The sequence below is a fragment of the Lagopus muta genome, chromosome 17 (genome assembly GCF_023343835.1).
Source record: "Lagopus muta isolate bLagMut1 chromosome 17, bLagMut1 primary, whole genome shotgun sequence".
Taxonomy (NCBI): domain Eukaryota; kingdom Metazoa; phylum Chordata; class Aves; order Galliformes; family Phasianidae; genus Lagopus; species Lagopus muta.
The window spans coordinates 12,128,000-12,141,330 of record NC_064449.1 but is presented as its reverse complement, the minus strand read 5'-3'; the positions used below and the strand labels follow the sequence as shown (position 1 = coordinate 12,141,330).

Here is a 13,331-nt window from a genome sequence, read left to right as displayed (position 1 = left end):
ATGCATTTTGTGTTCCCTGTAGTTATTTCTGTAGTGATTTATGAGGTAAATCATTGACTTGAGGGGTGGTTGGAGGATGTTTATTTGCTATATCAGCAGAGATGTTTTAGAAAAATTAATAAACAAAGAAGCTCACATACCAAAATGTCTAAGTCCATTTGTGAAAGTTTCTGTAGGTAAACTTACATCAATTGGATCTTATAAGCAAACTGCTGCTAATTGGAAAACTCAAATGCATCTGTTTGTTTATGAGAAAACAAGTAACCAACACCTTGTTAGTAGGGGCTGCTGAACATTCTGTGGTATTCTGTGCTCTTAGAACACGTGGTGTGGATTCTTTGCAGCACTTTTAATGTTGGCTTTTAGGAAACATGATGCAACTGCTATAATGTGACTTTCATAGGAGTGCAGTACTGTTTGTGTTTTTATTTTTATAGGTATACTTGGATCCCCTTCCCAAGAAGATTTGAATTGTATAATAAATTTAAAAGCCAGAAACTATTTGCTTTCCCTACCACACAAAAATAAGGTGCCGTGGAACAGGCTGTTTCCGAATGCTGACCCCAAAGGTATTTTATTCTCTATTGCGTAGTATCAGATTTTCAGAAGTGGAAATGAGCACCAAAATGAGTGGCAGAATGGGATATTTTTTAGAACCACTTTATAGACTTTTAGAGCCACTATATAGAATTTATTTGAGTTGGAGTTAGGGCATCGGGGTCCATTAGAACACCTGTGTCAGATGTGAGCGCATCAACCAGCATGAAACTCCTCTTGCCCTTAAACAAGTCAAAAATTGTGTTATGGTCTTTAACTTCTTTGAAAAAGGTGGGAATCCCAGCTGTTGTTGTCTTGGAAAGTGTAGTTCATTCGGATATGCAGCGTTGGCATTGGACATTTACAGTTTGTTCTGTTGCATAACTGATATTTCCTTCTAGCTTCTACTTTGTGTAGTTCAAGGATTGCTGTTTGCACAGCATGGCTCTCATGCTTGCTCTGACACAATGCATGTCACCTGAGTTTTTGAACTGATAAAATAATTCGCTTTCAGTGAATATGATCAGGTACTGAAGTGTCATGAAAAAGCTGATTTCTGCAGCTGGAACAGTAGAGCTGATCATCCTTATGGAGGGAAGCAGCGGTGATTTATTCTGGCTTTGTAACTGTGCTCGTCAGCCTGAGAAATTTTTACTGGGGTTTTTGACAGCTTAAATGGCAGTGAAGCTCATGTGCTTAGCTGCTGGGGAACGTGCAGTCAGTGAGACTTCGTAACACCTTTCCATCTAAACCTTCAGAGCAGCTTTAACAGAGCAGGCTTTCAGAAAGCTCAGTGCCGTCGTTTCGGTGAGAACAGTGTGCACAACGTGCTTTGGCATGGAGAAAGCAAGGGGCTTTCTAGGTCTGTGAAAACAGGCCTTCCGAAGGGTGCATGTTTTTCTATACTTGTTCTGAAAATGTGCCAGAGCGGGCTGAAGGAAACTAATTTAGGAATGCTGATAAGATGGACAAAAAGAGACGCGCTGCCCTACTCAGAGGAAGCATTTTGCTGTTTCTGTTGCTGCTGCCGCTGTAAATGAAAATTAGCACAAAGGCAGCTTGATTTTCGTATGTAATATCAGTAGCACTTACTGTACTTTGCCATTTGAAATGTGTATTAAGCTCTTGTTTGCTTGTTTTTTATCTTAGCACTTGATTTGTTGGATAAAATGTTGACCTTTAATCCTCATAAGCGAATTGAAGTGGAACAAGCTTTAGCCCATCCGTATCTGGAACAGTATTACGATCCAAGTGATGAGGTAAACGCATTGTGAAAATGTGAATCTTGTTGATAAAGTGATACAGTGTGGTTTTTGTCTTCATTAGTGTATGGACAATTCCAAGTTTCTACTTGGAATGAAGAGTGGATGGTATCATTTTACCAACCTGGTTAGAAATGTATGTTCTGCTTCCCAATGGAAATTTGGAGTAGTATTTCGAGCCTTGACAACACCTCCAGTGTTCCAAATTGAGACAAATAGTAAGCAGCTGAAGAGCTGCATCTGTTCTTTACATCTGAAAATAATGCTGCTACTTTTTAGACATCTTTCAAGAGATTTTAATCTTTTGTTGCAAAGTTTAAACTTTTAAGTAGTGTATTGCACTTTGTCACAGGCCTAACACAATCAAGAGGGTTGCTGTTCTCTTGCTCTTTACAAGCAGTAACTTATATTAAGTGGTCCTTATAGACCGAGAAGTCTTGCTTGCATTTAGAGATATAAAGAAGTTGTTTAAATGTTTGTTTAATAAAAATAAGTGGGGAAAAATCAGTCTGATCAACGTCAATCCTTGAAATTAATGTCCTGCTTTTGTTTTGATCCAGTGCTACGTTTTGGAGGCACAAATCAAAAACAAATATATGCTAAGGAGTACTATTCTGAAAATGGAATTTCTCAGTTCACTGTGGTTTTGTTTCATAGTGACTGGGATGAGACAGGAGAGGTAACGGAAGTTGCCATTACATTGTGCTTTAAAAGCCCCCAAAACTGAGCTTACTGGAGTTGATAGAACACTGATGAGATTTCAGGTTACCTGTGAAGGAGGGGAGAAGGAAAAATGCAGGTTTTCCTTGAGGGATAGATTTATTCTGAGAGATCTGCTGTTTCAGATTTCTGTCCAGGTAGTTACTGAGATATAAGCTGTTGTCAAGTATTAGGCTTTGTTTTGCATTTGACTGTAATTTGATTTAAAAATTTTTAATATATGAAGCATATAAGGACTAATTGAATGAATCGTTCCTCATAGGCTGCAAAATACTGCATGTTTCTGTGAGCACACTTTTAGATGTTTTTTTCCCATTCAGGATCTCCGTTAATTTCAACAGAACAATAGTTTGAAAAAGATGAATTGTTACCTTTTTTCTTTAATTTTATCAAGCCTGTAGCTGAAGCACCGTTCAAGTTTGATATGGAATTGGATGACTTGCCGAAGGAAAAGCTGAAAGAACTGATTTTTGAGGAAACTGCTAGATTCCAGCCAGGATATCGATCTTAAATTGTGCATAGGTAAAGTTACAGCGATAAGAAACCATTTGACCAGAAGAATTTTGGAACTCAGTGGTTACTGCTAGTGAGACGTATAGCTGACAATTTCTGTTGACTTGCTAACTAACTGCTGAAGTGCAACTTTCTGCTTGTTCGATTGACCTCAGTCCTGTTCTCTTACTGAAGAAATGAGTGTAGATTGCAGCACCGAACTGTCTGCAAAGAATCTGGGCAATGGCCTTGAGATGCTTACCTGGTTCTCAGGTTGCATTTAAGGAATAAGGGTTACATTTGATTTCATTCTCGAATAAAAGTGATGAGAACGCTACTGAAATGCAAATCTTAAAAACAAAAACCACAGCTTTTCAAGGGGTCAGTGATCTTCATAAAAGACAACAGAGTATTTGGTCATGTGGCTTCAAATGCTCTTTAAAATCTCTTTCTTAAATTTAATGTGCAGAGGAGAAATCTATTGAACTACTCTTAAAAAAAAAAAAGAAAAGCCCCAAACCTCAAAACCATGAATCTTCAGTGAGACTTCAGTTTTAAGTACCTCTGAGATAATTGTATGAGCAATTAACTGTGCAGCTGTTTATAAATCAGTTATGATTACTTTTGCTAGTTCTTTGAAGATCTAAACATGCTTAATTTGAATTTGCTGATACTCACCTGTGTTTTGTTTCAAATCAATAAAGTTCATGTACTTTGAGGCTTGATGTCTTGGTAGTGTCATACAAAATTGGTAACATAGTTAACAGTGTATTTTCTCTAATACTTGTGAATGAATGTTTTTAAGTAAGCTTTGTAACTGGAGAAGAAACTAAAAATATGAAGACAGCTGCCTGATGTAGGTTGCCCTATTTTGTGGCCTTAAAAGTGATTTCCATGGTATTCTCCATCAGCAGTTCACAAATAGAATCTCTGGTTGACAGTTCCAGCAGAAAGTTCTGACTCTGAGCCTGCGCGCTTCACTGTGAGCCATCTGTGGCTGTGGCTGCAGCGTGTAGGAACGTGACTGCTTTGCTATAACCAGTAATTCTTCTGGACTAAGAATGGGATTTCTGTTCCTGCATTGCTTATGCTTCTAGTCTCTCAATTATTATTGCTTGGTAAGAAAAGAGGAAGGAAAAAAAAAAAAAGTTGAGTGAACTGTAAATAGTTTTTCCTCCTTTTGTGTCACTAGCTTGAATATTGAATAATTGTACTGAACATAAGAGCTCACAACTGAAGTCATTTTGATTTTTGGGAACAGAGAATCTTGCTTATTAAACTTAGTAGCTAACATTTGAAACTCTTTTAATAATTAGAATGCAAGTAAATCTGAGCCTTATGCTGTTGGACGTTCCCAGTAGAATTACCCTGGCACACAGTAAGGCAGATGGTGCCTGCTTCCCTCCCGTGCTGTATGAAGCTGATTCTGTACGAGAGGCACTAGGAGTTTGTGCACATTGTGGAAGACAGTTGTCTAACTGGAGTAAGATGAAGCCTGTGTAGGCCATGGAATCAAGGAAGGAGAGCAATAGCTGACACTGTGGTAAATCATAGGTGATGTCTCTGCTACTCACCTCTTTGCCCAGGTGCACGTACCCAGGCTGTAGTAGGGATTAAGGGGTAAAGGGACTAGGAGTGCAGATATCAGTGATCCGGTGCCAAGAGAAGTCTCTGATCCTTTCAGTGCTGCTACGAAGAGTTGATTTGGCCAGTAACATACTGAAATTTGAGTATTTTACTTAACTAGATAATGATTCACGAGAACTGTGTGAGTAATTTGTGGTCAGAATTACTAGGTATTCCACAGTACAGCACTTAAGCGTCAGTAGCTGACATCCTAGCGAAGGCCAGTCCCTAGCAGTTGGCTCACAGTGCACACTGAGTCTCTTCCCATATATTTCTGCTCTCCTCCGCAGCCCCTTGCTATCGCCTGGCTCTTATCAGTGTGTTCTTTGCATTGTCGTTTTTGACTCTAGCTTTTGGAATTATGAAACAACGTGGGGAAAAAAAAACAGTTCTTCAGATAACCAAGTAGTGTAGGTGACTCATTTGGAGAAAGGTAGAAATAGGAAAATGTTTTTAAGACAATGTTAAAATTTCCTTCACTGAAATGTCTCTGCTTTTTTTTTTTTTTTTTTTTTGTAGGACAAGGACTTAAAGGACTGGGCATGCTCAAACGTTGCTGTTCCTCTTCCCAGTTCTTTACTGTTGGTCATGTCTTGTGGCCTCTCTCAGCTTATCCACTAACTCCTTTGAGCCATTCAGGAGGGCAGTTCCTGGTAGTTTTGGCTTTTCATGCTTTCAATGAATCTTTTAAGCCTGAAGAATTGTAATTGACACTCCTATGCGTAATGCCCGTTGTTGACCTGTTGCAGTACTGTACTGTAAGTGCACCTACTGCTGGCCATGTTTTAACTGCTTGCTTTCTGGTTTGAGAGATGCAGTGGTTCCTTTCACTCCTGGATTAATATCCAAGAAGATAATTCATTACTGATGTGAAGTTTACACCATGAACTGTGTTCTTCTGACTTTGCTGAAGTCGCTGGCATTTTTTTTAGAAAAGCTACTATTCAGGGCACTTTAAGTCAGTGACATCCCAGATTTTTTTTGCACTTCCTTTTTAAATAGAAATGGTTAGCATCCGGTGAGTGGGGTTTTACCATGATGCTCTGGATTACAGCATAAGTCGTGTTCGTGTTAATCTTGCTTATGCACTTGTTTGGGTGTCCTGTGCTGTACATGCAGGTATTCTGTACGGTGTGGTAGCCACATAGGAACCCATCTTAATTGAGTTCATCTAAGAAACATTTTACCATGCATTGACAAAATTTGTACCTTTTTTTCCCCGCCTTTTTCAAAACAGATCATTTTAAGTTTAACCGTGCTGGGAGGGGTAGTACTTCCAAAGTTCATACCTTGTGGTCGTGTTTATAAGGCTTGTGCAAAGAGAATGAGTGGCAGCTTGCCATCCTATTTATTCCCTGTGTGATGGGAGATTAACAAAGAACAAAATGGCACGATGACCTAATGGGGAATGCTTTTCTTTGTGGAAGGCATCCGAATGTGGTAAGTGAGAATCCAAAATATGATGTTAGTAATGATGATGATGAAGTCTGCATACTTCATACCAATGAAATGCTTCAAATGAGGATTGGTAGTTTTACACTGCATCCAATCACTGACATTCAGAATTCTCGCAGAGAGGAACACTGCATCTTTAAATGAGAAAGTTTGAATTTCCTTTTGCTCCTACAGCATGTCAGCATCTCAAGTTCATTTCTTGCAACCTACACTATGGTGATTTGTAATCAAGCCTCCATGAGCTCGTGACATAAAGTACTGTTCTGTTGTCAAGTACTATCAAACTTTTCTGATAATGCTGAGTTAGGACAACCAAACAAAGCTAGCACTAAATAATGTTTAAAATTGTATACCTTTTAATGATCTTTTCAAGTATTTGTTACTGAAATTGTATAATGTGAGTTTACTAGGTGTTATGTTCCAGTGCAGTGCCTCCTTTTCTTTCCCCACTGCTCTCTGTGGTGAGAAATTTGCCTTGTTTAAAATGATTACTGTGCCCTCGCATGACTGTTAAAGCTTTCTGTGCAAAGATGATTGTTTAAGTGCCACATGCCTATGACTGAGAGAAAAATCTATTGTTACCTCTGAGTTGTGTTCAACTGAAATGCTATTCAACAAATAACTTAGGAAAAATAGTTCTATTTTTAGCTTTTCATATCTCTGCTGTCTTCTCAATTTATTTTGGCAGCAGTGAAGAATGGATTGTATAGACTGCTTGCTAATATGAACAAAATGCACTTGTAATTCCTGGAAATAAATTTAAATCTTATATCTTCACATTAACATAAAGAATTAGTTTTTGGTTTCCTCTTGGGTAATGTGTTTGAATGGAAATCAGATTCACTTGCTGCTGCAGTATTACAAGGATGCTTGCTGGTTAATGAATCCAGGCTTCCTCATTCCACGTAGTCTGCTTTTCCAAAAAACAAAGCCATTAACTTAGATTTCGATCGGCGAGGGTGCTTACAAGGTTCCATTTCAGATTTTTTCTTCAAGTTTGAGTCTTAGTCTACCAAAACTAACTCTGAAAAGCAGTGGTTCATTGTAAGGGGCATTTTCAGTTGGGAAGTCCCTGTGGTCCCTACATCTCTGCTGCGTGGAACAGAAGGAGCAGCCGGGACGCTGCGCGAGTGGCCGTGGGATGGCGGCACGGAGCTGTGCTGAAAGAAGTTTCTGTAGAAATTATGCGCTTGACTGTTGATCCTTGTGTAGAAATTTTTTCTGGTGTTTCTACACATCTTTACCAAAACGCTTTCTTCGTGCAGTTCAGAGAAGCTGAAATATTTCTAGAATCTCTGCTCCTTGTACCATCGTCATCATTACAGGAATCACGGTTGGAAAGATGACTGTTACTGAAAAAATTTGTAAAACTAGTTTGTAACACCTCAACCTGAATTTGCTAAGGAAGAATTTTGGCAGCTTATTTCATCCTTTTCCCAATTCTTTTTTTAATACTTTAATTTTGGGTTTCTGGAGAGGTGTAAACTTACCCTTGCAATCTGTCTTTCAGAATGATGAGCCAAGGGTTTGCTTTACCTAACGTGTGGTGCTTTCAGGCCTTCCTCCTTAGCTGTCCTTACTGACCCAAATTGGAGTCCATTGGTACCCATAACTGCATCCATCCATCTCCTGCTGAACGCAGTAGGCGTTGTTGAGCTGAATGCTATATTGTCAAGTGCAGAAGCATGACTTTTTCTTTTGTCAGATATTGAAAATGTTTAAAAGAAGGTGCCTATAACACTGCTAGGTCGGCTATTGCTCCGTTTTGCTTTTTTTTTTTCCCCTCTTTTACTTAGTTTTTGAATATGTAGAGCAGAGACCTGAAGCCTGTATTTGAAGTAATATATATTTCATGGTAAAGATGTTTTGGGAATAAGGAATATGAACAGTTGACTGTCTAAACATTGCAGCTGTACTGCGGAAGAAGAGTGGGCAAACTTAAACTTTTCCTGGATGCTTTGGCAAAGAAAGCATCTTATTCTGCTGTCCTGACTTCCCAGAATCGTCCTCATCCCTGTCACACGCCCCAGGTCCGAGGTGTGCGGCGCCCTGCCGGGCTGAGCGGCCTGCTGCCCTGCGAGGCTTCGGCAGTCGCAGGTGGCGGCGTGACTCAGCGGTGGCCACAGGCAGCCCAAGGAGCTGAGCACGGCTTGCCTTACAGAACGGGGAAAAAAGCCTGTTGCCCGTTGTAATCCGCTGTGATATATTTATACCATGTCAAAGTTGTTTGCTGAGCAACTGTACTATAGATTTAAACTGTATTAATATATATTTGCTTACGTCAGTGTAGTTTATATAGTCCTTGGTTATTGATGAATTTGTGTTGTTACAGCACAGTGATGTGGTATAAATATAGGCCTATGCACACAAGATGCTCACGGATTTGGTCCCTTGCATAGTACTTTTATATCTGTACAGCGACGTCTTCAAGCAATCCCAGATTTTAGGGGAAGTATTTTTGTAAATGCAGTGGTTTGAACAAAAATCCAAACAGTCCTTTTACTAAGTTTTAAATGCGTTTGCGGTTCTAAATGGTTTGGTTAATGACTGAAATCAAGACACTAAATCAGTGAAAAGTGCACATTAGTAAAGTGAAGCGTACCATGGTTTTCTGTAGCATGTGCTGTGATGGAGCTGGGGGAGCGCTGGACGAAAGGCAGACTGCCTGTGTAAATGTAGAACAAACGCCTGCAGGTTGCAGCTGGATTACTTACTATTGTTGCCTTTTCTTGTGTTGTATCAGTGTAGAGCACTCTTAAATACTCAAACTGCTTTGTCTTTGCTTTGTACTGTCGGTGCCTTCTTAGTCACGTACCCCACATGTCCTGCATAGCTAATTTAGTTAATGGTAAGTTTAAAATAAAATAAAGGAAGATTTTATATTAAAAAAACCTTTAAAACTTCATTTTCTGTATGTTCTTATTCATTGTAACAATTAAACATTTATATTGTGGCAGATTTGTGATTTGGTTAATCTGTATAGATCAGTTGTAAGTAGCAAAGGTTTATATTTGTCTTATTCTTTTAATGTTGTAAACGTATGTGATTTTCTTCTTTAAATCAGGTAACTTAATGTTCTGTTTCATTTTTGGCATCTGAATCTTGTATAAACAAATGCAAAGAAAACCATTAAATTGTGTCCCTGTATTACCAAATCAGCATAGTGCTGTGCGTGTGTAGAACGACTGAAATTCTGCTTTGCAATGACGTTAGCGCGTCTAACAGTGAGTCGCCCGAATGGAGCAGCAGAGAGAGCCTGCCTCCGTGTTCCTGAGTGCACAGGTGTGTCTGTTTCAGAGTACGAGTGCACCAGTCTGAAATTGGAGTCGTCCAAAACATTGCAGGTAAAGTTTGTAGAGGGCAGAAGAGCTGTGTCGTTGTGGCAAGAAGGCTGTGAGATGAGTGCTGTGAGCTGCTGGGTGCAGAGGTGGCCCGTGTTTGGCCCGTGGATGTTAGCACAGCTGCTGCCCACTGCCCGGGAAGTTTTGCGAAGCGCTCAAGCAGCCCTCAGAGAGCAAATGCTTTCAGTTCAATATGAAAACGTTGTTCTCAGGCCGAGGTTTGGAGCGTTCTGAGGATTGTGGGAACAACGCGCTCGAACGTCCTGTAATGGCATTTTCACTAATATTTTTAGTCTGAAATCCAGCTGTGCCAAAGAACTGAGAAAAGGTGTAACTGGATCCTGGCAGCTAGAGACTGCAGTGTGTGTGACAACGTGCAAAGCCTGACCTGAAACTGAGGTGCTTGCCAGTACTGGACAGCTCTGTAACAGCTCTACGCCTGGCTCGTTAAGGTTCCTCTCTCCGTCCCCTCCCTGGTCTTCACAGCAGTATGCACTTTTTTTCCAGAATATTAAGAGTTTGATTTTGCCACACATGCAGTTATGCGCGTTGCTTTTTCATTGACTGTGGCTGCTCTTGTCTGTCTCTGTTCCCTCTAGCAGTGTGCTGCATTGCAGTGTGCGTTTCAGTGAGTTACTTCAAAGTTTGACTGAACTGCATCGTCCCAGCAGAGGTTTAGACAAGCTGCTGCTGGACTCAGTGTTTTTGTCACACTTGTTTAAATAGGATTAGTTGGAAAACACTTTGCTTTTATTTGCTTTGTTCACCAGAATAGGACGCCGATCCTTCCTGTCTGAGCTTTGAAGGGCAGTGGGTAGTGAGACCTCGGAGCCAAAGACTGCATAGATGAGCTGTGGGGTCTGTGTGCAGGTTCAGTGCTTGTGTGGTGTGCTCTGGTGGGCAGCGTGCCGTGGAGGCTGAATAGCCAGTGCTGGAGGAGCTCCTGCGCTCACAAAGTCTTGAGGAACCACTTCTGATTCTAACCATGTTGGCTTGAGCAGTGTAGATTTGATGCTGTTGGGTGATAAAAGGAGTCCTTAGGCATTTTTCTGATTCCCCACAAAAAAAGGAAGAAATGTCTTGAGAATGCTGGAGAGCCAGCATGCTGCCTCACCTAAAAACACTGAGCTGAATCCTTTTGTGTATCTTGTGGGTCTTTCTGTGGGTTTGTGTGGCACTCCCAGTTGTGCCACTGGCCGATTGAAACGCTTCTCTGTCTCCCGCCGTTGCTTCTTGCACAGAGCTGACCTTTGATCCCGTTGAGTTTCTGTCTTCCAGTGATGCTTTTCTTCCTCAGGGTTTATACATTCCTTGTTGGTATTTTTCTCCCCAGTTCTTTGACTGCTGTGACTGACTGGGTGTCACTTTCTTATTTTCTTCTCCTTATTTTGTATGGCTGTAGCTTCCCTGTGGTCTCACAACTCTCCCTTTGCTTTTCAGAAACGTCTGGGTTTTTCTAGTTATTCTGTAAGGCTGTGCACGCAGCCATACTTCACAGAGCCAGGCCCTGCTCACGGGCAGCTGACTCAAGGGCTGCTGGTTACGCTCCAGCCGCTGGCTTTGGGGAGCACACTTGCACAGGCAGAGCAGTTCCTGTACTGCAGCTCCAGCGCCTGGGCTTTGCACCAGCTGCGGTTTTGCGCAGCGCAGCATCTGTTAATTCCACCTTACTGTTTTAATGCCTTGAATACAAAAGCCAGAAATAACAATGGAAATCTTCATTCTCCCTGGCTATGATGCATTCTTCTGCACTACTGAAACTATATCAAAATTCAGGCTTTTCAAGCAAAAAAAAAAGCATAACCCAAAGCTGCGAGTGTGCCGCGAGCTTAAAAAATAACAGAATGATAACAATCTGCTATGATCAGGAGACTTATGATGCACCTTCTACTTCGATCATAACGTCCAAGACGCGTAGCTTGTTCTGAAGATGCTTTTCTGCCTTAAATCTGCAAATGCAAAAATGCTGAATATTCAGAATCTTGGCTTGAAACTCTGAACCGATGATATCAGCAGTGAGCTGAAAACCCGGGGAAGGTTTGAAGTCAGGCCTTCTAGCTCAGCTTTAATCTCAATAGCAGGGGAGAAAACTTTAGCTATCAAACCTTCCTGTTCCTAGAAATGTTTAAAATTTACAAATATTCTGTCTCGTAGTTGAGGCATCTCAGATGCAGGTTCATAGACTAAAGAATTTTTAATGTTCTGTGCTTTTAAAAAGTTTTGTTAGTTTTGGTACATGTTTACTTTTGCAGGCTCTTTGAGTAGGCATGCACAAATGTGCAGGGAACAAACTTCTGCAGGCCAGTTGACACATCCAGAAATGCTTAAAGGAATGTTGTTGGTGCCACTGTAGCTACGTGTTCTGTCTGCTCTCGTGTGCAGCGTCCATCAGCACTCCAGAAGAAGGTGGGGATTAAAGAAAAATAAAATTGTGGTCATTTCTTAAACATTCTTTTATAGCTCAACTTAATTCACGGGCTTGTTTTTGAGGGTAGTTTGGTATGTGGGGAGAACTGTGTTAAGTTGTTTTTACAGCTGACTTGACGTTTCTCTGAGTATAATTTGCTGTTATTCCAGCATGGCAAAGATCTGCATAATTCATGCGTGCTCAACGTAATCACTGGTTTTCTTCTAACAATAAGTGGCATTGTACCAAAAGCAATATATCCTGTGTGTAGTTAGTAGTGGAAGTAATTATTAGTGTGCAGCTTTTATTTTCATTGTCTTTCCAATGGTTGCTGCTAGCATGGATTTGTGCATTGACAGTTGTTCCAGGCTGTTAAAGATGTATTCTGGGGAAAAAGTCCTGCATAACACTTGTTTGCTTTCTGGAAGCTGCTGCAGTACTTTGAAGCAGAAAAGAGTTGCATCTGATGCTGCAATAAGCTTGTTTTCCTCTGAGTCTTATCAGCAGAACACATCCAGATCCAGGGAGTTTCTCCGGAATTGCTCCTCCACGTTTTTCCTCCTGAGAAAGGCCCGGGCTCAACACCAGCACCGTTAGAGCCAAGGATTATAAGAGAGCAGAAGGGCTTTTTTCTCTGCTTGATTTTGGGATTCTGCTAAGCTACACACAGCCTTATAAGATCACGGCGCTGTAAAAAGACTTGGGGAATGCAACTGGTTTTGTTCGCCGACTACTAACTCAAGACCAGATAAGAACGCACAGGCAATATGCAATGCATGGGAACTCTCTAGTCTTAATTCTGTCCTTCCTGCCCCCTGATAGCATTTCTGCACTACTGGCTCTGCAAGTAAATCTGCGCTGGATAACTTTCCTTTAAAGAGGGAAGCTTTGTTTTTCCTCAGAAGGACAAGGTATCAATATAGTTATCTCCCCACCACCTGCATTTGACTGCTAGTGTGTAGTGTTCATCATTACCACTGTTAGAAAAAATTTAATGCTGTAGAACTAACAGGGGTGAAGAACTCGCTCTTCTCAACTTGTACATTTCTCCTTGCTTTTGAAGTGTGTAGAACGATGCCTACTTTTAATTATAACTGAATAGCTTTTCTGCATTCTCTGTGCACATTTTTCTCTGCTGCCTCCTATTCTAGATGTTACTTCTAATGGTGTTATAAAAAGTGTAGTACTACAGGTGTTGTATGGTAACTTGTAAATAAATTACTATAAACACACGGTCAAGTTATGTGTGGTGCTCTGTAACTGCGTTTACCTGAGCTGTAAATCTGATCTGTGCTTTCCTGAGGAGCTGCCCGTAGCCCTTGGTTACGAAGCCGGTGTCTGCGCCTGAGCAAGAACCCTGCGCCGCTCTGCTCAGCAGGCTGCTCCTGGTCACAAGTTCAGGAAGCTGTAGCATTAACAAGTTATTTCTACACAGAGCACGTGCAGCAACATAATGCAGCATGATGTGCTACATGACAGCAAATCAACACC

The 13,331-nt window shown here is 40.9% G+C and overlaps 1 protein-coding gene across 1 annotated transcript in view; it reads left to right on the top strand.

Annotated features, from left to right (window-relative positions):
• MAPK1 (mitogen-activated protein kinase 1) overlaps positions 1-13,073 on the top strand; it is a 32,371-nt gene extending 19,298 nt beyond the window's left edge. Inside the window, exons 6-9 of the mRNA XM_048964497.1 lie at positions 438-569; positions 1,687-1,796; positions 2,914-3,041; positions 5,157-13,073. Coding sequence (XP_048820454.1) covers positions 438-569; positions 1,687-1,796; positions 2,914-3,030 — 359 coding nt within the window. The 3' untranslated portion in view covers positions 3,031-3,041; positions 5,157-13,073. The remainder of the gene's footprint in view (positions 1-437; positions 570-1,686; positions 1,797-2,913; positions 3,042-5,156) is intronic.
• The last annotated feature ends 258 nt before the right edge of the window (positions 13,074-13,331 follow it).